Source organism: Panthera leo, chromosome A3 (assembly GCF_018350215.1).
Source record: "Panthera leo isolate Ple1 chromosome A3, P.leo_Ple1_pat1.1, whole genome shotgun sequence".
In the NCBI taxonomy this organism is placed as follows: Eukaryota; Metazoa; Chordata; class Mammalia; order Carnivora; family Felidae; genus Panthera; species Panthera leo.
In genome coordinates this window covers 38936163-38959504 of record NC_056681.1, presented here as the reverse complement: position 1 = coordinate 38959504, position 23342 = coordinate 38936163, and the positions used below count along the sequence as shown (strand labels likewise).

The following is a 23342-nucleotide window of genomic DNA, read 5'->3' as shown; positions in this document are numbered from 1 at the left end:
GCATGTGGAAGGTGCAGAGTGAGAGGGTGGGGACAAAGGATCTGAAGCAGGCTCTGTGCTGTCAACAGAGAGCCCAGGTGCCCCTTGTATTTTCTTAATCTTTGCTTGGTTTTCTACTCCCTCACTTATTTTTTTCTACTCCCTCACTTATTTTTAAAAACATTTAAGAAATATGTTTTTCTTATTCTGTATCCAGTGACTTCAAAACCAGAAGCCTATGAGATCAAGTCCACTGTCTCTTGTTTCTGTTCTTACTAAAGACTGTTTGTGTTGTTTCTGCTTTTCACCTGATGGGCTTAAAAACCTAGACCTTAGCATCCTGCTATATGTAAGTGCCCTTAGTAGATAGAAATGGGCCTTGAGCACTGGCATCCTGATGTAAATTAAATAAAACAAAAACGATTTCACCCCAACTCAATCCAATCTTATTTCTGTTAGTAGTTTCATTTGTATTTTAGTACATGACCTTCTATTTCCCACATATATTGTATATGTATGTATGTAAATATAATAAAAATAAATACACAGACACACATATGTAAATTATATGTTAAGTATTATTTCGGATTTTTTTTTTTTTTAGTTAACCACATGCCATTGATAGCTTTTCATTTTAGTACTTAAAAATGGTTAGATCATCATTGTGTTTTAATAACTTATTTAGCTATTCCATATTGATAGAAATTCAAGTTTCCGGTTTTTTCCTTTTCTCCTGCACAAGCAATGGTGCAATCAACCTCCTTGAGCAGTGCCAAACTTGTAGACATTATCTGGTGAGTATTTTTTTTTGCATGAATATGTATATCTTTGTGCACATATAGAAATATTGTAGGTAGACTCTTAAAAGCGGTTCTTCTTTTTTTTTAAAATTTAAGTTTATTTATTTATTTTTGAGAGAGACAGAGAGGGAGAGTGGCAGAGGGGCAGAGAGAGAGAGGGAATCCAAAGAAGAGAGAATCCCAAGCAGGCTCCGCACTGTCAGCATGGAGTCTGATGCCAACTGGAACTGATGAACCATGAAATCATGATCTGAGGCAAAACCGAGTCTGATGCTCAACCTAGTAAGCCACCAGGCGCCCCTTTTTATTTTTTTTAAGTTTATTTATTTATTTTTTTTTGAGAGAGAGAGAGACAGAAAACTGGATCTTCTGAGTCAAAGGGTAAGTACATTTAAAATTGTGGTAGATGACCATCAAATTGCCCTCCAAAAATATGCGCAAATCTTTATTCCTCCAACAATGAACAAGAGTGATTATTTTCTCAATCCTCACCAACAGGATATAGTATCATCAGTCTTAAAATTTTAGATAATCAGATAGAAGCGGACTGCTGTCTATTTCAATCTGCAATTAAATACTTAAAAAAAATTTATTTATTTATTTTTTTTACACCCCAGCGAGGTGGGACTTCTTTTCATAAACTGTACTTCTAGCAAGGGCCAGGGTTAAGTTAAACTTCTGGTCTGGGGACCATAGAGCTATTGCTTTACTTCTTTCAATCTTTGCTTCCTAAAACAGGTTGAAAGGTGGTTGGTTACTTGTTAAAGGACTCTTGTTAATAGTTACAAAGAAACATTAGAGGGATTACATTGTTGCTGGATCTTGATCTTGGATGCTACGTGTAAAAGAAAGGTTATCTACACTTTCATTGTCCCCAGGGCAGGGCTAGCCCTCACCTCCCATATGGAATCCGGGCAGAACTGTAGTTTTCCCTACTGTATGGGGCCGGGCGGCGGCGGGGGGGGCTGCAAAGACGGAGTAAAATTAAGTTCTGAAGTGTCACTTCATTAAATCATGGCTGCTCTAATTTCATGTCCTATCACATCGCTGGTCTGCCAAACCACTCGGATCAGTTACAGTCACAGGACTCGGGCTCACTAAGAGGCAGGTTGAGGGGAGATAGGCAACAGCGCCTGCGCAGCTCAGAACGAAGCTCCAGGTGAAATCCACGCAGAACTTCTGCGGCCAGGTGAAACGTTCGCTAGCAGTGGGCAGAGTCAGATCAGCGCGTGGGCGTAAGCTTCCGGCCACGTGGCTAGGCGCATGCCCAATGGAAAAGCTTGACGTAAGCCCCGCTTCCTCACCCTGGCAACGGGCGGGTGACTACTTCCGGTGCTGTGAGGGCTCGGGGCTGACGCGGGTGAGTGTCCCTCTTTCTCACGCTGTCCGCGCTGCTGCAGCCGCGGCGGCGCTGCCTCTGTCCAGGCCCCGTACGCTCACCGGGACATCCTCTCCGGGGCCGGGAGGGGGCGGCGCGCATGATGCCCACTTGCCTGGGGCGGTGCTGAAGGAGCGGATCCGGGACGTCCCTCGGCCCCTCGGTCGCGCGTGGCGCCCGTGTCGGTCCCCTTCTCAGCGTTGGCTCCAGCTTGGCGGTCTCATTCCTTCTCCGAGGAAGGGGCTGTCTGTGTGTGGGCAGTCCTCACTGTCCTTCACTCACTTTGCAGTGCGGGCTGCGGGGTTCTCCGAGTCGGAGGCTCGCAGAGACCCGAGAGTGTGCACCCTAGTCGTGCGTGGCGGGTTGGGGCCAGGGCAGCCCCGTGGTGTAAGAGGCCTGGTTAGGGTCCGTCAGGACGTTAGCATTTACTGCTCAGGCGGCGGCGGAGGAAAGGACCGAGAAGATGGAGAGGAGGGTGGAAAACAGGAGCTGGAGCAGCCCTGGAAATAGAGGGCATCGTGTTTCCGGAAGGAGGGAGTTTAACTTGACTCGCCTCTGTAGGGGAGGGGAAAGGAAAGGTATTTTCGGGACCATGTGACTGAGATCGTTGAATACTAACCTAAGGAATTTTTATACACTCGGGAGTTAAAACAGTTTCCTTTTTTGTTTGTTTTAAATAAAGCTCCACCCCCACTCGTAAAAAGCAGTGCATGCTTATTAAAGAATATCTGGAGAACGCAGAAATAATTATAAAGAGATCACCTGTAGTTTTACCAACCCAGCATTTTGATCCCTTTCCTTTTTTTTTTTTTAATAGCAAATTCTCAACCTATTTGTGATTATAGTGTGTGTGTATAAAGTGTGGTTATAACCAAAAAGCATAATTTTTGTACATTGCATCCATTGCATAGATTGATCTTTTTTTTCCCCTTTAGATATAATTAACATACCATAAACCCATCCTTTTAAATTGTAAATTTCATTGGTTTTTACTATACTGATAGAGTTGTGCACCTATCACCACTATATAGTTCCAGAACATTTTCATCATCTCCAAAAGAAACTGCCCATTATAATCACTTCCCCGTTTGATCCCCCAGTCCCTAGCAGCCACTAATCCACTTTTGTGTCTATTGATTTTCGTATTCTGGACATTTCATGCACATGGAACTATATAATATGTGGCCTTTTGTGTCTGCCTTCTTTTACTTAGCATAATGTTTTCAAGGTTCATCCATGTTGTATTATGTATCAGTACTGCTTTCCTTCTTAATGACTGAATAATATTCCATTATATGAATATGCCACATTTTGTTTATCCATCATCAGTTGGACATTTGAATTGAATTCTCTTTTTGACTATTATGAATAATTATGTAAACATTCAGGTACAGGTTTCTGTGTGGTTATAGGTTTTCAGTTCTTTTGGGTATATATCTAGGAGTGGAAATGCTGGGTCATATGGTAACTATATTGAACTTTTTGAGGAGCTGCCAGATGTTTTCCAAAGTGGTCTGTCCAGCAGGATAAGAGGGTTCTGATTTCTCCATATCCTTGTTGGCACTTATTATCTATTTTGAATTACAGCTATGCTATTGCTTATGAAATGGTATCTCACTGTGGTTTTGATTTCCATTTCCCTGATGGCTAGTAATGTTGAGCATCTTTCCATTATGCTTATTAGCCTTTTTTGTATCTTTGGAGAAATGTCAGTCTAATTCCTTTGCTCATTTTTATGTTGAGATTTTAAAAACTTTGATGTTATATGAGTTCTTTATATAGTCTGGAGGCAAGTCCTTTATCAGATATATAATTTGCAGTGGTTTTTTTTTTTTTTTTTCCATTTTGTGGGGTTTCTTTTTGCTTTTTGAATAGTGTCCTTTTAACCTTTTGGTGAATACTAATTTATTTATATTTTCTTTGGTTGCTTGTGCTTTTGGTGTCCTATGTAACACCATTGTCAAAGACGAGGTTATGTTTTTTCCTAAGAATTTTATAGTTTTAGTTCTTACATTTAGTTCTTGATCTGTGTATATCAAGGAATAGGTGGGTAGGAATAAGTAGGATTCCAAGTTCATTCTTTTGCATGTAGCTATCCAGTTTTTCCAGCACCATTTGTTGAAGACTATCCTTTCCTCATTTAATGGCCTTGGTACCCTTGTTGAAAACATATTGACCATAAATAATAAAGGTTATCATTTGTTAACCATTTTTCTATGTTGGATATTTAGGTCACTCCCAGATTTTTGTTTTTCTATATTATCCTGTGTTAAACACAGCATAAAAGACATAAAGTCTTTTTTGTGTTTGAAGTTATTTTGGTAGAAAGTGTTCTCAAAATTGAAATTATTGGGTCAAAGATGAAATAAGTGTGTTTTGGAGCTCATTGAATGAGGCATTAAACCTTCAATGTCATGATGTTAAGAGTGGCAAAATGTTTCTTTATCCATCAGTTGCTATAGCTTAAGGGCTGTATTTCTATAAAAGCCTTTTGCTATAAGATGAATGGATTCCCTGACTTATTATTCTTTCAACTGTTTCTAAAAGACTAAATAAATCTAGAGTGAAAAACTTCAACACCAGGGGCAAACAGGACATGCAGTAGTTTTCTAAGTGGTGTAAAGAAAAAAAAAGTGTCATCACATGCAGTAGGAAAATAAAACAGTCTTTGAGAGAAATGGGGTCAAGATTTAGACCTTAAATCAGTGTCTTCAAAGTCCCTAGAGCAGAAACAATGTTTTATTCTGAGTTTCTTTTCTGGCCTTGATAATCAGATTAATTTACATTCATCTTAGTCTCAGAGATGGCTAACTTAAACCTGTAGATAGTACATGGTTTAAAAAAAAAAATCAAATACATAAAGCTATTAGAAAATCAAGTTTTCCTTTCATCTTTGCCCCTCAGTCTCTGAGTTCTCCTTAGAGGTATCCACAGTATTATTGTTACTTGTGCTTTAGTGTAGACTAGTTCATACAGAGTATCTCTGGAAAGGTAGTATATACAAAATTACACATTTTAAGTCTCCTGATACTGACGAATTCCTTTTCAAATGGTTACATCAGTTTATGGCGGCTGTACAGTGCTAGTTAGGAAGATTTCATTTTTATTTGTATTTTTTTGAATATTCTTCCCTTAATATTGGATATCGAGTTTATATTTCCTCTTTTGCGTATTGTCTGTTCATGTCTTTTGGCATGCTATTCGTTTTGATTGGAGTTGTCCTTTTATGAGATTTATTTTGGCAGCCTTTTGTAGTTGGTTGTTTTACAATAGTCTGGATTTGGGGAGAAAAGTTAAAATGCTTTTTGTAACATTTATGCTAAGAGGTATGTGAGCTGAACAAGGGTCAAGGCAGTAGGGAAAAGGAAGTTAAATGCTTGAGGGAGAAACTTATAGGACTTGGAAAGTAGGTATAGTCCTAGATGACATGAAGGTGTGTTAGAAAAAAATTAGTGCTATTAAGCAAAATAAGGAGTAATGTGTAAAGAACTAGATTTCTATGGAAAGATGAGTTTGTTTTGGGTAGGCTAAGAGTGAAGAGGATCCAGGTTGAGCTGTGCAGGAGACTCGTGGCTAGAGCTCAAGAGACAGGATAAAGAGTTGCAAATCATCTGATTTACTGAGGGATGATTGTTTTGAAAGATTGGCAGTGGATGAAATTGCTGAAATTTGAGAATTGGTCCATGGACAGGGAGTCATGTAAGAGGACGAAGTTGGGAAGGGTCAGAGGGCCATGAAGAGCAGGGGATCTAGGAGACCTCTAGGGGATCTAGAGAACAAGGGTTGTAAGCAGAAAAGGCCATTAAGTTTGGTAACTTGGAAAAGATACAATTTATGTGAAGCAGGAAGTTTGTTTTTTTCCAAACAGCTTTATTAAGATAGAATTCATTTATCATATAATTTATCCACTTAAAGTGTACAACTCAGTGGCATTTAGTATATTCAGAATTGTGCAACCATCACCACAATCAGTTTTAGAACATTTTTATTGCCATCAAAAGAAAGCCCGCCCCCATGAGCAGTCACTCTCCAATTCCCCTTTAGCCTCCCAGCCCAAGGCAACCATTAATCTACTTTCTGTCTCCTTAGACTTGCCTACTCTGGACATTTCACATAAATGGAAGCATACTATATGCAGCCTTTTGTGTCTGACTTCTTTGATTGTTTTCAAGGTTCATTCATGCCATACTATGTATCAGTACTTATTTTTTCTATGGCTAAATAATATGCCATTATATGAATGTACCATATTTGTTTATCATCAGTTCTTGGACATTTGAATTGTTAATCATTTTTTGACTATTATAAATAATTCTGCCAAAAACATTCATGTACAGTTTTTTTGTGTGGCTATGTTTTCAGTTCTCTTGAGTATATACCTAGGAGTGAAATTATTGGGTCATATGCTAACTTTGTTTCGGAAGATGGACAAGTTACCAGTGTTTGTTAGAAATAATAAAATGAATTTTAATATCATCACTAGTGGAAAATTGCAAAATGTCCATATTCAGGTATATTATTCATAAATAAAAGCATTATAAAAATGAACCATATAATTGTTTTCTGTTGTGTAAAACTATAACATGTTTGTGCATCTCCTTTCATTGGAAACTTTGTGTATTGAATGTTACCTCAAAGCTTGGCTGAAATGTTAGACATTTTTCTTGTGGATCAATATATTGATGTAAGTATGCTTCATCAATTTCAAATAATGATTTGTAACAATTAGTACAAATGTGATAAAAAATAATACCAGGGATATTTGATGTTAGTCTACAGAAATGATTTAGTTTTTACTCCTTAGTCTGAACTGTAGGGGTCAAACACTATGATCTTTTTTTTTCCTTTTTCTTTGTTTGTTGTTTTTTTTTTTTTTTTTCTTTTTTTTTTTTTTTTTTGGATTACCTGTAGTTTGTGTGGCCTCAGAAGTTCAAGATTCAGAAAAACAAAAACAGACTTCTTGGGCAGTATTGTTGGTTTGGCCATGTTTTTGTCTATTCCTGCCCTGGGTGGGATGAGTATTGAGAAGTTTCAGCATATGACATTTCCTCCCTTACTGAAGTTTTTAAGTGAGATCTCATAGGCTTGCTCTATTTTGGAACTTGGATTTAGCTAGTTACTTCATGTTTCCATAAAAAAAAAAAAGAGGTGGGTTTTTTTTTTTTTTTAATAATATGTTTAGATTTTTAAGAATTGAAAGGTATAAACTATGAACAATAAATTTCCACCCCACTTTTGTCCATTAGTCATTCAAATCTTCTTCTGGTGGCTACTATTATAGTATTTTTTTTTTGGCATATTCTTGCAGATTTGTACTTTGCGTATATATTTAGCTGTATTACTTTTTCCCCATTCCCTCAAAATATGGTATTGCATGTACATCTGTACTATGCCTTTTTTGCTTACCAAAATTATTCTCATTTTTTCCAAAGGATGCTTTTATTTTTAACCACTTACATTAAGACATATTGTTGGTTCATATTTTTACTATTGCAAATAATCCTTCAGCGTGCATTCCTAATTTTGATTGATTTTGCCAAATTGCTCTTGTTCAGTTTTGTCATCTTTAGGTTACTACTATAGTGTGTGAGAACTCCTGATTCTCAATTGCCTCAAAACGTGATATAATTTGGATGTTGGCCAACCCAAGTTAAAAAATGGCATTTGGGTGTAGTTTTGTTTTGTATCTTTCTTTTGAGTGAGGTTTAGCCTTTTTTGATCTGTTTAAACCGTTGTATAATTTTTCTATGAACTGGGATTTGCCCATTTGCCCTTTGTTGTCTTTTTTTTTTTTTTTTTTTAAGTCTTTTGTTGGAACTCTTTATTAGGTCAGACCTTTAATAGGTTTTGAGTTAAACAAAAACTGATGTTGGAGTAGAAGTTGCTTCATTTCTAATTGAACTCAAAACATTCCGGTAACCATTGGGAGTTGGAGGCCAGAGTTGTACATTGGATAGCCTGTGTATTTAAGTTCCTTTCCTAGTCCAGCAGAACCTTCGGGCCAACATTTTTGGAGGAGTTTATGGAGATGACATGATTAGCTAAATATATTTCAGATATTCTCTCTCTGAGGGATGGTAGATTGCTCAAGAAATAGCATATTAATTCATCTTCCACATTTTATTTTTTTCAGATAAGCCTGAGAAGCAATGTTTTTAAATCTCTCATATATATTAAAATGCTATTACATCAACCTTATTCATTGTAAAATATAGGTGTTTCAGTTTCTTACTTATGAAAGAATGCATCTGATAATGGTGAGTCAGAGTAGCTTGAAGTTTAATAACTCATACTGCTTGGATGTGTGTTCATTTTAACTGAAACTCTTAATTTTCCGAGGCCTGAGTTTTCACTCCACCTGTGTTTGTGGGACTATTGGGCCTAAGCTCATTTCATGGCTGGGTCAGACATGATGGCATGTATGCTAATCATTTAAATTCCACTTCGAAAAAAAAAAATAAAAAAAAAAATCCACTTGGTCAACTGACACATGAATAAGTAGTAACCAAAGTCGAATAAGTGAAATAACCAAAGAGAAATAACTAAATAACCTAAGTCAAATAAGTGAAGTCATTAGAATAGAATCCTTCCTTAGAAAGTCAGCAATCACCACAAAACAAAAACAAAAGCAGGCATTTCAATTCATGTTTATTTAATCAATATCAGCATTCTTTTGTAATCCAAATTTTATTCCTGCATTTATGAATATATATAAACATTTTAGTACAACAGCAAATATATTTTTTGATTTAAAACTATCTGTCCTTTAGGGACACCTGGGTAGCTCAGTCAGTTAAGCCTCCACCTCTGGTTTTGGCTCAGGTCATGATCTCATCCTTAGGGAGAGTGAGCCCTGCATTGGGTTGTGAATGGATGTGGGGAGCCTGCTTGGGATTCTTTCTCTCTCGTCCTCTCTGCCTCACCCCACTCAGGCTAACACTGTCTCAAAGTTAATAAATAAACATAAAAAAACCTCTATTTGTCCTTTTTTAAAAAAAATATATATTTTTTAAAGCTTATTTATTTTGAGAGAGAGACAGTGTGAGTGGAGGAGCGACAGAGAGAGAGAATCCTTCTGTCAGGGCTATAAGCACAGAGCGCCCTTTAAATGAAATGTTCTGTGATAAAAGTTCACTGGACTCTTTTTTTTCTATCAAACTTTTATTTTATTTTATTTTATTTTACTTCATTTTATTTTATTTTATTTTTTTATTTTTTATTCTCAAGTGAGATAACATGCAGTGTAGTCCTGGTTTCAGTAGAATCCAATGATTCATCATTTACGTATAACACCCAGTGCTCATCCCAACTAGTGCCCTCCTTAAAGCTCATCAGCCATTTTACCCACCTCCACCAATCCTCAGTTTGCTCTCTGTATTTAAGAGTCATGGTTTGCCTCCCTCTCTGTTTTTATCCTATTTTTCCTTCCCTTCCCCTATGATCGTCTGTTAAGTTTCTCAAATTCCACATATGAATGAGAACATATGATATCCGTCTTTCTCTGACTGACTTATTTCACTTAGTGTAATACCCTCCGGTTCCATCCACGTAGTTGCAGATGGCAAGATTTCATTCTTTTTGATTGCCGAGTAATACTCCATTGTATATATATACCATATCTTCTTTATCCATTCATCCATCGATGGACATTTGGGCTCTTTCCATACTTTGGCTATTGTTGATAGTGCTGCTATAAACATGGCGATGTATGCATCCCTTCTAAACAGCACACCTGTATCCCTTGGATAAATGCCTAGTAGTGCAATTGCCGGGTCGTAGGGTAGTTCTATTTTTAATTTTTTGAAGAACCTCCACACTGTTTTCCAGAGTGGCTGTACCAGTTTGTATTCCCACCAACACTGCAAGAGTTCCCGTTTCTTCACATCCTTGCCAACATCTGTTATTTCCTGAGTTGTTAATTTTAGCCACTCTGACTGGTGTGAGATGGTATCTCATTGTGGTTTTAATTTGTGTTTCCCTGATGATGAGCAATGTTGAACATCTTTTCATGTGTCTGTTAGCCATCTGGATGTCTTTGGAAAAGTGTCTATTCATGTCTTCTGCCCATTTCTTCACTGGATTATTTGTTTTTTGGGTGTTGAGTTTGGTAAGTTCTTCATAGATTTTCGATACTAACTCAAGGGACTCTTTTTAACCAAGAATTAAAAGAAGTTAAAATACTATATTGTAGTGCTTCTCAGACCACCTCTGGTGTAAAGAACCAACTTAAAAAAATTTTCAATCCATTGTTGACTATTTATTTTGTAAAGTGCAAATGAACCAAAACCCCAAACCAAAGAACTAAACCCCAAACAAAATGGAAGTATGGAACTATGAATGAAAGATAAAAATAAAAGCTCAATTTTTTATTATATTTAATAGATAAAAATTGCTTCAAAAATAGAAACAGAACAAGGAAATAGAAAAAAAAATTACACAAGTTGTACACATTCTTTATTGAAAATGTGTATACAAACCAATTAAAATATTAATGAAATAATAATCTCTTGCACACTGGTAGCAAACCCTGGTCTGCAGACCACACTTTGAGAAACACCAGTTTTTTGGATTAGGCAGCTAAGTCACTTTTTATATTACTATTTATGTTTTATATTAGAAAAGAAAGACTTATGCCCCTCCCCATTTTAGAATAAAGTACAGATTTTTACCTGACAGTATGAATCTAGGTGTTTATGTCAGCCACCCGACTCTCAGATTTTCTTTAAATCTCTGTGTTGATTTTTAAATGATTCATTTTTCCCTAATCTGAGATATGTTCTGCCATACCATAATTACTGTTGTTAAGCCAAGATTGCTAGAAGCTTGTGAGCTTGTGAGAAAAATTAGGAACTTGGTGGTATAAGTTGTTTTTAGTTTGTCTCATTACATTTTATATGTCATCTATCGAGCACCTCAGAAACAAAGCTTTTCATGAAAATTAAGTATTTGCACAAGTGTTGTTATTTTCATTTCTTGGTTTGGTCTTACAATTTTGTTAGCATTTATGTTTTACAGTCAAGCTGTGGAGCATTGTACTGTTTGTCTTAAGTTCTTCACAGGCAAGTGCGAATCCGTTGCTTCATATCTTTAAGCAGCAATTTATAGATCTTAAATTTTCGCATCACACAAAAAACTAATTATGTGAGGTGATGGACATGTTAACTGATATTATTGTGGTGATCATTTCACAGTATGTGTGTGTGTCAAATCATTTTGTACGCCAATTTACATAATGTTATATGTCAGTTATATCGCAATAAAGCTGGTGAAAAAAGTAAGCTGCGACCTGGGCTTTATATCAAGGCACCATCTTTGATTCTACAATGTCCCAGAGATTATTAGTATTTGGTTTGGAGGGAGTAGAAAGTCATATTTAAGTTATATTGAGGTTTTCTACAGTGTATATGCAGTGAAAGATAAAATATCTTTAGACTCAGTAGGAAGTCTTTTTTCAACAGTTCTTTTGTTTATATGACTTCAAGCAAGTACTGTCTGTGGACAGAGATTTAAATCTTACCTTTTCATATTCTTTGTATTATCCAGTTAAATGACTTTAAAATTAGGTTTCTGGAAAGTTATCTTTGCACATATTTGTATAAGTTATGTTTGTGTTAGAGAGGGAAATGTATACCATCTTTGGCTGTTTTTCTTTAGGGTAATTCTTCTCCTGCAATTACTTTTGGATGGAAGTATGCACTTTCCCCAATAGAAGATGGTAATCTCAGAGAATGACCATGGAGAAGGGGATGAGTTCTGGAGAAGGGCTGCCTTCCAGATCATCTCAGGTTTCGGCTGCTAAAATAACAGTCAAAGAGTTGGAAACAAAGCAATCCCATAAGGAGAAGCGAGGGGGCTTTGTGTTGGTACATGCAGGTAAGCTCTAAGTGGGTGAGTCGGAAGATGAAAATAATGTTGATTTTTTTTTTTCTTGCCTTGAAGTACACTGAGAATTGAATTTCACATCTGGAGGAGGCAAACTGCCAGAGAGGAGTTGGAACCAAAGAGTGACTTCAATACAGGCCTCTCCTATTCCCTACTTGGAAGATCTTATACTGACAGCTCTTCTTATGTCTTCTTTACTTCTCTACCCTGTTACTTACTTTCACCCCCTATATGTAATAGGTATAATTAAGTAGTGTTAGAATCAGACAAAGTAATTTTTTTTTTAGTTTATTTATTTATTTTGAGAGAGACAGTGTGAGTGGGGCAGGTGCAGAGAGAGATGAAGAGAGAGAATCCTAAGCAGGCTCCACACTGCCAGTGCACAGCCCGATATGGGGCTTGAACCCACGAAAGTGCAATATCATGACCTGAGCTGAAACCAAGAGTCGGATGCTTAACCAACTGAGCCACTCAGGTGCCCCAAAGTCATTTCTTAAACTCTAGTTTCTGTTTTTAAAAATAATGCTACTGAGAAATTTTACTGACCCCATATTGAGTTGTGGCCTTTTTAGAATAGAATTATACGATCATGGAGTTAGTTTGCCTTAATACTAAAAATGAGGAAGAGAGATTAAGTAGCTCCAGCCTCACGGCTAGTTTGCACTAGAGCCAGGTTGAGAAACCCTTATGTGGACCCTTAGTCCCAGTCTAGTGCTTTTGGTAATACATCAGCCCATAATCTCTACTTCAGAGGATCTGGGGGACAGACACAGTGAAGTTCAACTCCTGGGTCCCCACTCATTGAGGATTTTGGATTTCAGAGCAGGGCAGCTCTGCTCTCAGCAGGCTTTTTTTTTTTTTTTTTTTTTTTTCCTTTAGTCATTTTTATTTGCCTGCATTTATCTAAAATGCATGACTTCTGTGAAGGGAGAAGGAATGGCTGGATCTCCTTTTAACTATCCCCAGACAGTCAAACAGGGTGGGATCAAGATTAACTTTGATATGGGGTGAGGAGTAGAATTGTTTTTTCTTGCCAAACTGGTGTCCTGCCTGGTCATTAAACTTTGTCTATATCTAGACTAGATAACTTGGGGAGTCTTACAGAATCTAATCCGGGAGAATCTAAGAAACCCAGGTTCAATTTGCTTTTCTTTCAAAAGATTTTTACAAAGAAATGAGGTAAATTTTAGAAATAACCCAGTTAGAAGTAGACTTGGGACCAGAAATGCCTGCCTTCAGACTCCTAGTCCGGGGCTCTTCCTACTATAATGTTGCTGGTGCACTGGTACCCAGTGTTATTTTATTTAGAATGAGTATGTGACAAACATACAAGAAAGGTTTAAAATTTTTGACAAGCAACAACATAGAGCTTTTGATTAGTTGGAAAGCATTGCTTTTTATGACTGTCATGGTAATGTCCCTCTTCTTTTACTCACTGGATGGGAATGGCTCTTAGATATCTTAGATAAGTTGGTGTTAGGGCCAGCAGTAATAGGCGGAAATTATGTGGATTAGAGTGACTCTTTTTCTAAACCATTAGAAGGTCAGATAGACTGACCATGGAGAAATATATATTTTGCACATTTAAGGGACGAAATTTCAATTCCTTATCCATTGTAGAGATCTTAAAGCTTTTTTCCCCCCCCACTAGAGGAGACTTGCCCAGATTTTAGTCATTTGAGTCTTAGATTCTTGATTTTTCCTAGTCTGTATACTACCTATACTGTTTACCTAATATCAAAAGGCTGAACACTTTTTACCTTAAAACTTTAAAGCTGAAACTTATCTTTACTCAAATGAAATGTCAGTATCACTTGCATGAGAAGAAAATAACTTAAAAAAAATTTTTTTTAAGGTTTATTTATTTTTGAGATAGAGACAGAGCATGAGCTGGGGAGGGCAGAGAGAGAGGGAGACACAGAATCTGAAACAGGCTCCAGGCTCTGAGCTGTCAGCACAGAGCCTGACGCCGGGCTCGAACTCACAGACCGCGAGATCATGACCTGAGCCAAAGTTGGACGCTCAACCAACTGAGCCACCCAGGCGCCCCAAAAATAACTTTAAATACAGTGTAATTTACAGTGTAAATAACCAAACCAGTGTAATTAAATTTTAGCTAAATCCTGTTGCATGTCTGTGGCTTAGATCCTGAGCCTACCTTTCCTTTGTTAAATAGAGAAATTAGCAAATGTTAACCAGATATTAAAGATGTATTGTGGCCATGCTGAGACTTTTCCCTTATTCAAAGGGGAGTTGTATGTTAATCCTATTAAAACTGTCATCCATACACTAAAGTTATTTATTTAGCAATAGTGTCCCATGATTTGGGAAATACTGCTGAAAGATTGAGGCCCCTAGATCTAAGGCGACAGACCTGTTAGAGAAGCATGAAAAGAGGCCTGTTCAATATTGGCATAGGCTCTATGAAGTTTTGAAGTTCTCTTGAGAAATAGGATTAGAATTTGGGTGTATGGATTCCTGTTGGTTTTGCATCTTTTCTGCTCTTCTGGGTCCCTGTTTGATAGTTTCATGGGCTAGTTTTTTCTCTGACTTGAGGAAAGGTGGGTTAGGTTTGTGTTAGAGTCTGTAGGCCTACATGAACAGCCCTGAGGCTTAGAAATGCAGTTCTTAACCTTCTTTATGTTGGACCCCTGTAGGGCCTTGGTTCAGGGGAGTTGGGGGGAGTGATTCAGAGTTCTCTGTTAAAGAACTTTGTTTAGAAGCCTAATCATCAAGAGAGTTTCAGGGCCCTTGTCTTGGTTTCTTTCTTATTTATATTATTCTCAAGTCCCTAACTAAGCAAGTATTCACCCTCTTAGGGCAACACATTTCAGAGCCATTCTCTTGAGTAGGTTGCTGGGTGTTTAAGAGACAGGGACACCAGGATTTCTTATAGACACACATGAATGTGCTGTTACTGAGGTTTCAGAGACACCCTGAGCTACAGTCCAGCAGTGAGAGGGTGTAAAAAGTTTGGATAGCAGTGATGGTATTTTGGTGGTTGTGGGAAATAACTTCAAATGTTATGTAGAAACTACCTAGTTTTCTGGTTATTTTTAAGGATTCAGGATTCTGAGCAGTTATTTGCTAAATGGCAGGGGCTTTCTAAAGGTCAACAGAAAGGAAAGTGAAGGGACTCTGTCCCTGACACCTCCTGGGTTATCAACTCCAGACCAAAAAAAAAAAACAAAAAAAAAAACAAAAAACCTGACTTTGGAGAGAGGTTTTTGAAAGGAGATGATCTTGGTGGAGTCCCTTTGGGGATATGAGCTATTTTTAGTGCCTCTGTCAGGAAAATAGCCTTTGAAAAAGAAGGTAAGGCATGGCATGAAAAAGGCTATGGTAGAGAAGGAGGCGATTAGATTTTGAAAACTCCATACATGTAGGATAATACTTTTATTGTCACCAAGGGAGCATTAGTTTGTATGAACTATGTATATAATATAAGCAAAATCTCTGATATTTTAATGATGACTAGCAATCGGTTGTTTTTTTCCACTACAGGTGCGGGTTATCATTCTGAGTCCAAAGCCAAGGAATATAAACATGTATGCAAACGAGCTTGTCAGAAGGTATGAACAGAGTGTGTATGATGGAAACATTTCAGTTTTGACCAGCAAGCAGCTTTACCTTGAAATTCAAAATTTTAAGGTTTGACTTAGAAGAGAGTCTTTAGTTTGGACCATGAAATTATTTTGCTCATATTTGCGGGGTCTTTTGTTTTGTTTTGTTTGTATTTTTTATTCTCCAAATGATGCTTAGATCTTTCCCTCCCTTTCCCAGATTAAAGTCTGTATTTTTGGAAATGTGGGCACATAATCATATATCTTTTAATCTTTGCAAAGGCATTGAGCTCCATTGAAGGAGTAGGGAAAACATTTCAAAGGCAGCCAGTGTATCTTTCAATGAAGAGAAGAAAATAAGTAATAAAAAATTAAAATGGGTACTTTCTTAGGGAGATTATCCTGTACTTTTTCCTTCTGTTTTTCATTATGTAGTTTGTATCATAGCAAATTCATTGTCATTCCTGAGTTTAGCTTTGCCCTTGTTCTCGGTTGTGCTTTTTTTTCTCTTTGGTTTTTGAGGTTTTGCTAAATTGTTGAATACTTAATTTGGATGCAGGAATGGACTCAGAAGTAATATTGTTTGTTTTTATTTTGATCTTGACTGTATACTCTTACTGGCAAAGCATCCATTACTTTTTATGCAAATACAATGTTAATGGATATTATATATCGAGTAAATTTGGGTCTCTCCCTGCTCTTTTCGTTTATATTTAAATACCATTGAAAAGAAAGATTATGAGTCATTAGTGAAATCCCATAAGTAAGAAAATTTTGTTATAGGGATTTTATCGTTTTTTAAATTTATAATGAAGCTAGAAGTTCTCTAAACTATTTCATATTTTTTCTTATTTTTTAATTTTGTAAGTTTTTATTGTCTGCAATGTTTTGTATCACTATAGTCCTAGAATCCTAATACATCTTGAATGTATAATCAGCCTTCTCAATCTATACAATGAATGAACTTATTAAAAGCTTAATGAGGAATACAGCTCTTAATTTTTGAGCATTCTCTTTTGTTGACTAAATTGGAGCTTTAATTGTTCATTTAGAAATCAGTTTTCCTTCTCTCTCTCCCCTTTATACTTAAGAAATAAGGTGATTTTATAGGCCGTTACTCTGTATAATTCATATTACAAAAGAACATTGTTTGTTTATCTCAATATTTTGTACAGTGGTCTGCCCTTATCTATGGGGGATATGTTCCAAGACCCCCAGTGGATGCCTGGAACTGCAGATAGTACCAAACCCTATATGTACTTGTTTTTCCCTATATATACATACGTATGATAAAGTTTACTTTATAAATTAGGCACAATAAGAGATTAACAACAACAATAATAAAATAGAACAGTTATACTGTGTGTATATAAAAGTTATGTGAATGTGGTCTTTCTCTGTCAAAATATCATATTGTACTGTACTTACCCCTTCTTCTTCTTGTAATGATGTGAGATGATAAAATGCCTACATGATGGGATGAAGTGAGGTGTATAATGTAAGCATGATGATGTAAGCGCTAGGCTACTGTTAACCTTTTGATGATATGTTAGAAGGAGGATTATCTTCTAGACTGCATTTGACTGGGGGTAACTGAAATTGAGGATAAGGGGGAACTACTATAGTACCAAAAATGCTTTTGTCACATATATATGTCCATCTAAATGTTTGTGTGACTGAGAGTCACTGCTTTTTAGTTAGGGATGTGGAGAGGAAAACAGTGGGAAAAGATGTTATTAGCTAAGTCTGAGATTCAATTATGAATATGAAGTATAAATTATCAGGGTATTTATGTATTTATTTTTGTCTTTCTCCAAATTTTTATGTAAATTCCAGTTAGTTAGCATACAGTGTAATATCAGGTTCAGGTGTAGAATTTAGTTATTCATCACTTACATAGAACACCCGGTGCTCATCACAAGTGCCCTCCTTTGAATTATCAGGATATTTAAACGAAACTGAATTTGATAATATCTATGGCTATTTTGAATTGCCCTGTGATGATTGAAGCCCTTCCACTTATTAAATTGCCTGCACTTTTCATTTAGTGGCTAGATTGTATTCATTGTCTTAATTGGAATTATCAGTGAGCTATATCATAAATTATACTAAATATAAACACTTGCTTGTTTTAAATCTAAGTGGTTTATGTCTTGAGGTACAGAATGGGACTAGTGATCAATTTTTATTAACTTTAAATGTCTCCTATACTTCTTTATGGCCTTGGAAAGTTTCTGGGCCTATTTGGGAAGTTGTGGTTTTACAATGAATAATCTCTCCCCTTGGTTTCATAGGCAATTGAAAAGCTACAGGCTGGTGCTCTTGCTACAGATGCAGTGACCGCAGCTCTGGTGGAACTCGAGGTATTTCTTTTCTCTATGTTTTATTGAAAATATTTATGAGTTTATGTTCATTATTCTTAAATGACATAAAAGTATTGAGTTAGTTAACCATCAATTATATGACCAGTGTTTCCCAACTGTATTAACAAAGTTATGAAGAGCCCTGTGATATTGCTAGGTTATTTTCCTTGGGGACTTCTCTTAGTAACATAAAAGTTGGTTAAATCAACCCTGCCTCCCTCCCCCCCCCCCCTTTCTGTGAGATTCATGAATGCTAAAGTTACTGGTGTTTGGGTACTTAAATTTTCTTAATATGTTCAGTAGGAAAATTCCTGAAGTTAACTCCTCTTCCCCAAAAGTAATATATTAGAGAAGAAAAAATTTCAGCTGTCTAGAAGTATCTAAAGTGAAAGGGAAGTTTCCTCATAAGCCTGACAGTTAGATCTATATCCTGAAGCTATGCTCTGTGAAGTGTGACTTGTCCAGTGTGATTGTTAAGTTGGTCTCTGGTTAACTGAAGACATTGAGGAATTCAGTGGGGAGGCTCTCAAGTTTGCTATAATTTGTTGCAATCTGAGTGTTTCCTTGTTCTTATAATCTGGAACTTTGAGGATGAATTTGTCCTGGAGATATTGAGGCCTTCAGAAGACTGACTTTTGTTGATCAAACTTTTAGAAGATAGATAGATAGATAGATAGATAGATAGATAGATTTGTATCAGTCTATTTAGAGGATTATAGTGAGCCAATAGTTTTCTGGTTGAGAACACTACTTGGGAAATCAAATAAGATATGAAGATAAAACAGTGATGAGTTTGAGGTAGGAGGTGAATGGAGTAGGTCTTCCCAAGTTGACTGGATTGTGGCTCTTTTGTTTACACCCTCATTTCAGAGCACCTACCCAGTCATGCCAGGCCTTGCTTTTCCCTACAAAAATTGTCCAGGAGTTTACCAGAAGTCTTAGCCCTGTTTTCTGTTTATTCCCCTGATTAGTTGTAGAGCTACACTTTTGATCACTCTTTGTGGATTTTAATCTATCCTATTAATGCCTTCAGATTGGTCCAAGTGTATTCAAAGAAGGTGAACATATATGATGGGTACAAATTCTATTGTAGTGTGGTCCCTGAGAGAGACATCTAACTTGGGGTATGTTGTTCCCTCCTCTTGTGACTGATGCATCTTATACCAGATCTACTAGTCATTAGCCCTGGGCACCTCACAGATTCTCCTTGACTCAGTTTCTCATTTATAATATGGGGGTAATTTCTGTTTCATAGAGTTCTGAAGATTAACCGAATTAACGTGTGACAACCACTTAGGTCATTGTATGGCACATAGTAAGCAGCCCTTAAAAGTTAGTAATTATTGCTATTATGAAGTGCTTTGGAAATGATATATATGAGGTGAATATTTATGGTAACTGTCAATGACACATTTTTACAATGTCAAGAAAAGGTTAATTATCATGGAGGAAAGGAGAAAAGTGCTTCAAGAAAGAAGATTGATATATTAACTACCAGATCTTACCTTTACTCAAAACACACACACACAAGGAAAGCTTCATCAATCTTAATTCAATTGTTAATTGCAAATTACTGTCCTTTGTGCATAAGACAATGTCCTGAGATAATCTGTGCATGGAATCAGTGTGGGTCCAGGGAAAGAAAAAGAAGGTTAATGAGTAGCTGGGGGATATACTGTAATGGCAATTGTAAATACAAAATTGAGCAAAATTAAGTTTTTCTTTTCTCTTCATCTTAAAATAACTTTAATTTTCTCAAGTTATACTTATATCATGTTGAATATTTTATTACATTTTTCTCCAGTGATGAATCAATCATACTTTTAAAGAGTTTACTTATTTATGCTTAAAAGTGATTGAAGATACATTCTGAAATAGTAAGTAGCTCATGAGTAAGTGAGCTTTATAGTTTAAAATGATGACCTCTGTTTTTTAAGAGTGTGGATAAGAAGTTCTTTTTTAAACAAACTTGTTCTATTTTTGACTGGACTATGTTATATGGATGAATACTGACCTAAGTGAGTGTAGTGTACTCCTCCCCCTAACCCCCATTGTTAAATCTGGAGAAGAATTTCAATTAATTATCTTTAAAAAATCATTTTTATGTGGAGTCTTTGAAATATGTTAATAGTTTAAAGGCTAAGGCTAGCTGGAAGAATTTTCTTAAATCTTAAGAATTATTGGAAGTTGTGCTTATACTGCCCCCTGCAGTTTCAGCCACTTTGATTCACCACCTTTAAACAAGGTGAGGTTTTCAAGTAGAGTTCAGTTGAAGGAGTATTATAATAGTTTGGGTCAATAGAAAGCTACAAGAAAATCAGATTCTAATATTTTCTATACTTAGAAAGATATAAATAACAATTTTGAGTCCTTTCAGCTTACTGAAAAGTCCCAGAGAATCTGATTTATAATGTGTTATGTTTACTTTGAGAGTAACTACTTATCTTTAAGTTTAATCAATCTATTTGGTAAAGCTAAGTCTTGTCCTGATTACCAAAGCCATACCTTTGCTTTTTGACTTTGGGATGTACTTTTTGAGTAAAAAAAGGGCCCCCTTTTAAAAACCTGTCTGTTACTTTACTACTTAGGCAGATACTGAAATCGGTTTGAATTCCTTGAACACTGTGGACTGAAATGACTGAAGTAGTTTCATGGTCCTTACTGGCTAGAAGGGATATCTGGCCTTGTATTTAAAAAAAAATATGAGAATTGCAGTTACCCAAATAGTCAAAAGTATAATGATCTCAACTCCATGCCATAGGGGAGGGAGAGACAAGATAAAAGAAGTTTATACCTAGAGACACATACACACTTAATGCAGGCCACCCAGACTCATCATTTTGAGCTTTTTTTGGAAGCTGGTTACCTTGTGTAGTTTCATTTTCCTCGTCTACCACTACAGACAAGTGGAGTCATCCTAAGACAACCACCTCTGGAGACTAGAGGGGTGTTTCCATCATTTAAATAAGGGAGGAGGTGAGTGCATAAGTTTCTGCCTTTAACTGACCAGCTTCTCTCTTCAGGGTTTTGGGAGGGAAGGTGGCCAGTCCCATTTGAGAGGTGTTCTGCAGTTTCGGAATGAAAATGATATGATACCAAAGTGTATTTTGTTTATCTTCAAAATGTGAGGGAGGAAATGGAAATGTCAGTTTATAGATCATATTTTAATTTATTGTTAAATTTATTTGGTCCTATTGTTTCATTTAGCTATTTATAGCTTTTTGAGATTATCCTTATAACTCATGGGAAAGTGACTTCTATTTATTGGATAGTACATTTCTGATGTCACTCATAGTAGAGAAGACAGGTATCATGAAGCATCTTGATCTTCCTGTCTGGGGCTATGCATCTGGAAGACAGTTGTTTTTATGGCCGCTTCGGGAATAGTTTTGGTTCAGATAGTGGCAGTGGATTGTAAATTCTAGACCGTAATTGGCACATTTCACATGGTATAGCTTCTAATGCGAATTTCTTCTTTGAGGAAATTGGCTTTAGATCTGGATGAGTCATGATGCAGCTGCTAAAGTAGAAAGTGTATCATGGATTCTGATGGAAAACACACTACTCATAAAATACTTGCTGAAACTCTCTTTGCACATTGATGTTTTTCTATAAAAGTATTAAGACCCAGCTTTAAAATTTCTAATAAGGAATTATAGGTGATATGGGAATGACAGACTTTGGAGAGGTTATTGATGAATCTGGCTGAGAGTTTGAATATCTTGGTGTAGACTTTGAGAGATTTTGGCCAATTCATTTTGAAAACTGGTTATTTTAGTAGGTAGAATATTGTGCATTAAACATAGTGGTAGATACAGCTTTCAAATTTCATATAGTGAAAGGCAACTTGCACAGGCTCCTTTGTTGAAAATGTTTTGTTGAGTTTATGTTATTTTAAGTGGACCCTGCAGTTCTTTCATTGACTTGATTTGATTCATCCTTTAAGGCTCCCTGTGGTCAGAGGAGATGGTAGTTCATGGTTGAAGCTAGTTTATTGTTCAAATGTTTTAGCATTTAAAGAGCACATTATATTGGGCACATATTTTCATATCTGTCTGCCTCAAACAGTCTATTGTCTTTGGTCTCTATATAATCCAATATAATGCTTGCTTATAAACTCTAGGAAAATTCTTTAAGAAGTAACTTCTTATCCAGATGGCTGATAGTTTAGGGTGTGAGAGAGAAAAAAGTATTTACATTATTATATACTTATATTATTACATATAATATTGTTACACATTTATCTGTCTCTACATCCTCTTATACCCAGAGCCAGCTCTGCATGCATTTCTTTAAAGCAGGGATCTCCAGAAGGTCATCATTGTGTACTAGTCTGTTGTTGGTACCCTGGTCCAGGCCTCTGGGCAGCTGCAGGATTAGGCCACACCCCCTTCTCTTGGGCTGGAATTGTCTATATGCCACTGGGAGAGAGAGCACCTAAGGCTTGCCTGTCCTTGAAATGCTTAGTGGTCATGGAGATGGTATGGATTGCTCATGGCATATGGGTATATCTAAGATGGAAGGAAACATATGGGAAGCGCTGATATACCTCACTTTCTCTCAACAAACCTGTTTGCAAGTTTGCTTGTGGTGTTTTTGTGAGTAGACACTTAACCACATCTTGCCTCCTACCCAACTTCAGTGTTTGTTTTTTGTTGTTGTTGTTGCAAATAAATAGGGGTTTGCTTTATAGGCATTTCTGTTTATTTGGGAGGTTAGAAAAGTATGTAAATAAATAAGCATCTCCAATTTTCTGAACATTTTCTGTTTTGCAGAAATCATCTTTTCATAAGCAGAGGGTAGCTGAGTATTTCAGTGGTTCCTTGCTTCCTCCGCCCCTCCTCTCCCCCAAGGGGCTGCGCTGAACACATTGGAAAGACAGTTTGATGCATTTAGCTCACAAATACACAAGTGTCCATTAACCATAATGTGACTGATGAGTCCAATTTTAGACCTAACACTCTTGAAAGTCTCATTTTTCTCTTCAATTGAAAATATCTTTTATTCTCTATAATATGGGGAGGATCTGTGTTTATATATTTGAAGCAAAGAGTTTTTTGTTTTCATTTTTAAAGTGTTTATTTTTGAGGTGTGGGGGGGAGAGGCAGAGAGAGAGGAAGAAAGAGAATCCCAAGCAAACTCTGCGTTGTCAGCCCAGAGCCTGATGCGGGACTTGAACCCAGGAAACAACGACCTGAGCAGAAATCAAGAGTCAGATGCTTAACCGACTGAGCCACCTAGGCACCCCTTGAAGCAGAGTTTTACTTCTTTTCTTTTGTAGTACTTAACCCGTTTTCATTGCATAAAATTTGAGTTTTGACTTTAGATGCTCTTTTTCCTTTTTTTTTTCCAACTTAGTATCATTGATTATTTCAGT

The 23342-nt window shown here is 36.6% G+C and overlaps 1 protein-coding gene across 11 annotated transcripts in view; it reads left to right on the top strand.

The window, feature by feature from the left end:
* The first annotated feature begins 2063 nt into the window (after nucleotides 1–2063).
* The window catches only part of TASP1 (taspase 1), a 341560-nt gene continuing 320281 nt past the window's right edge, over nucleotides 2064–23342 (top strand). For 10 of the 11 annotated variants that reach the window (XM_042931627.1, XM_042931624.1, XM_042931625.1 and 7 more), the window contains exons 1-4: nucleotides 2064–2139; nucleotides 11812–12030; nucleotides 15544–15611; nucleotides 17897–17965. In XM_042931627.1, the coding sequence (XP_042787561.1) occupies nucleotides 11886–12030; nucleotides 15544–15611; nucleotides 17897–17965 (282 nt within the window). In that variant the 5' untranslated portion in view covers nucleotides 2064–2139; nucleotides 11812–11885. Of the gene's footprint in view, nucleotides 2140–11811; nucleotides 12031–15543; nucleotides 15612–17895; nucleotides 17966–23342 lie in introns of those variants that run through there. The other variant, XM_042931631.1, reaches the window with a different exon arrangement.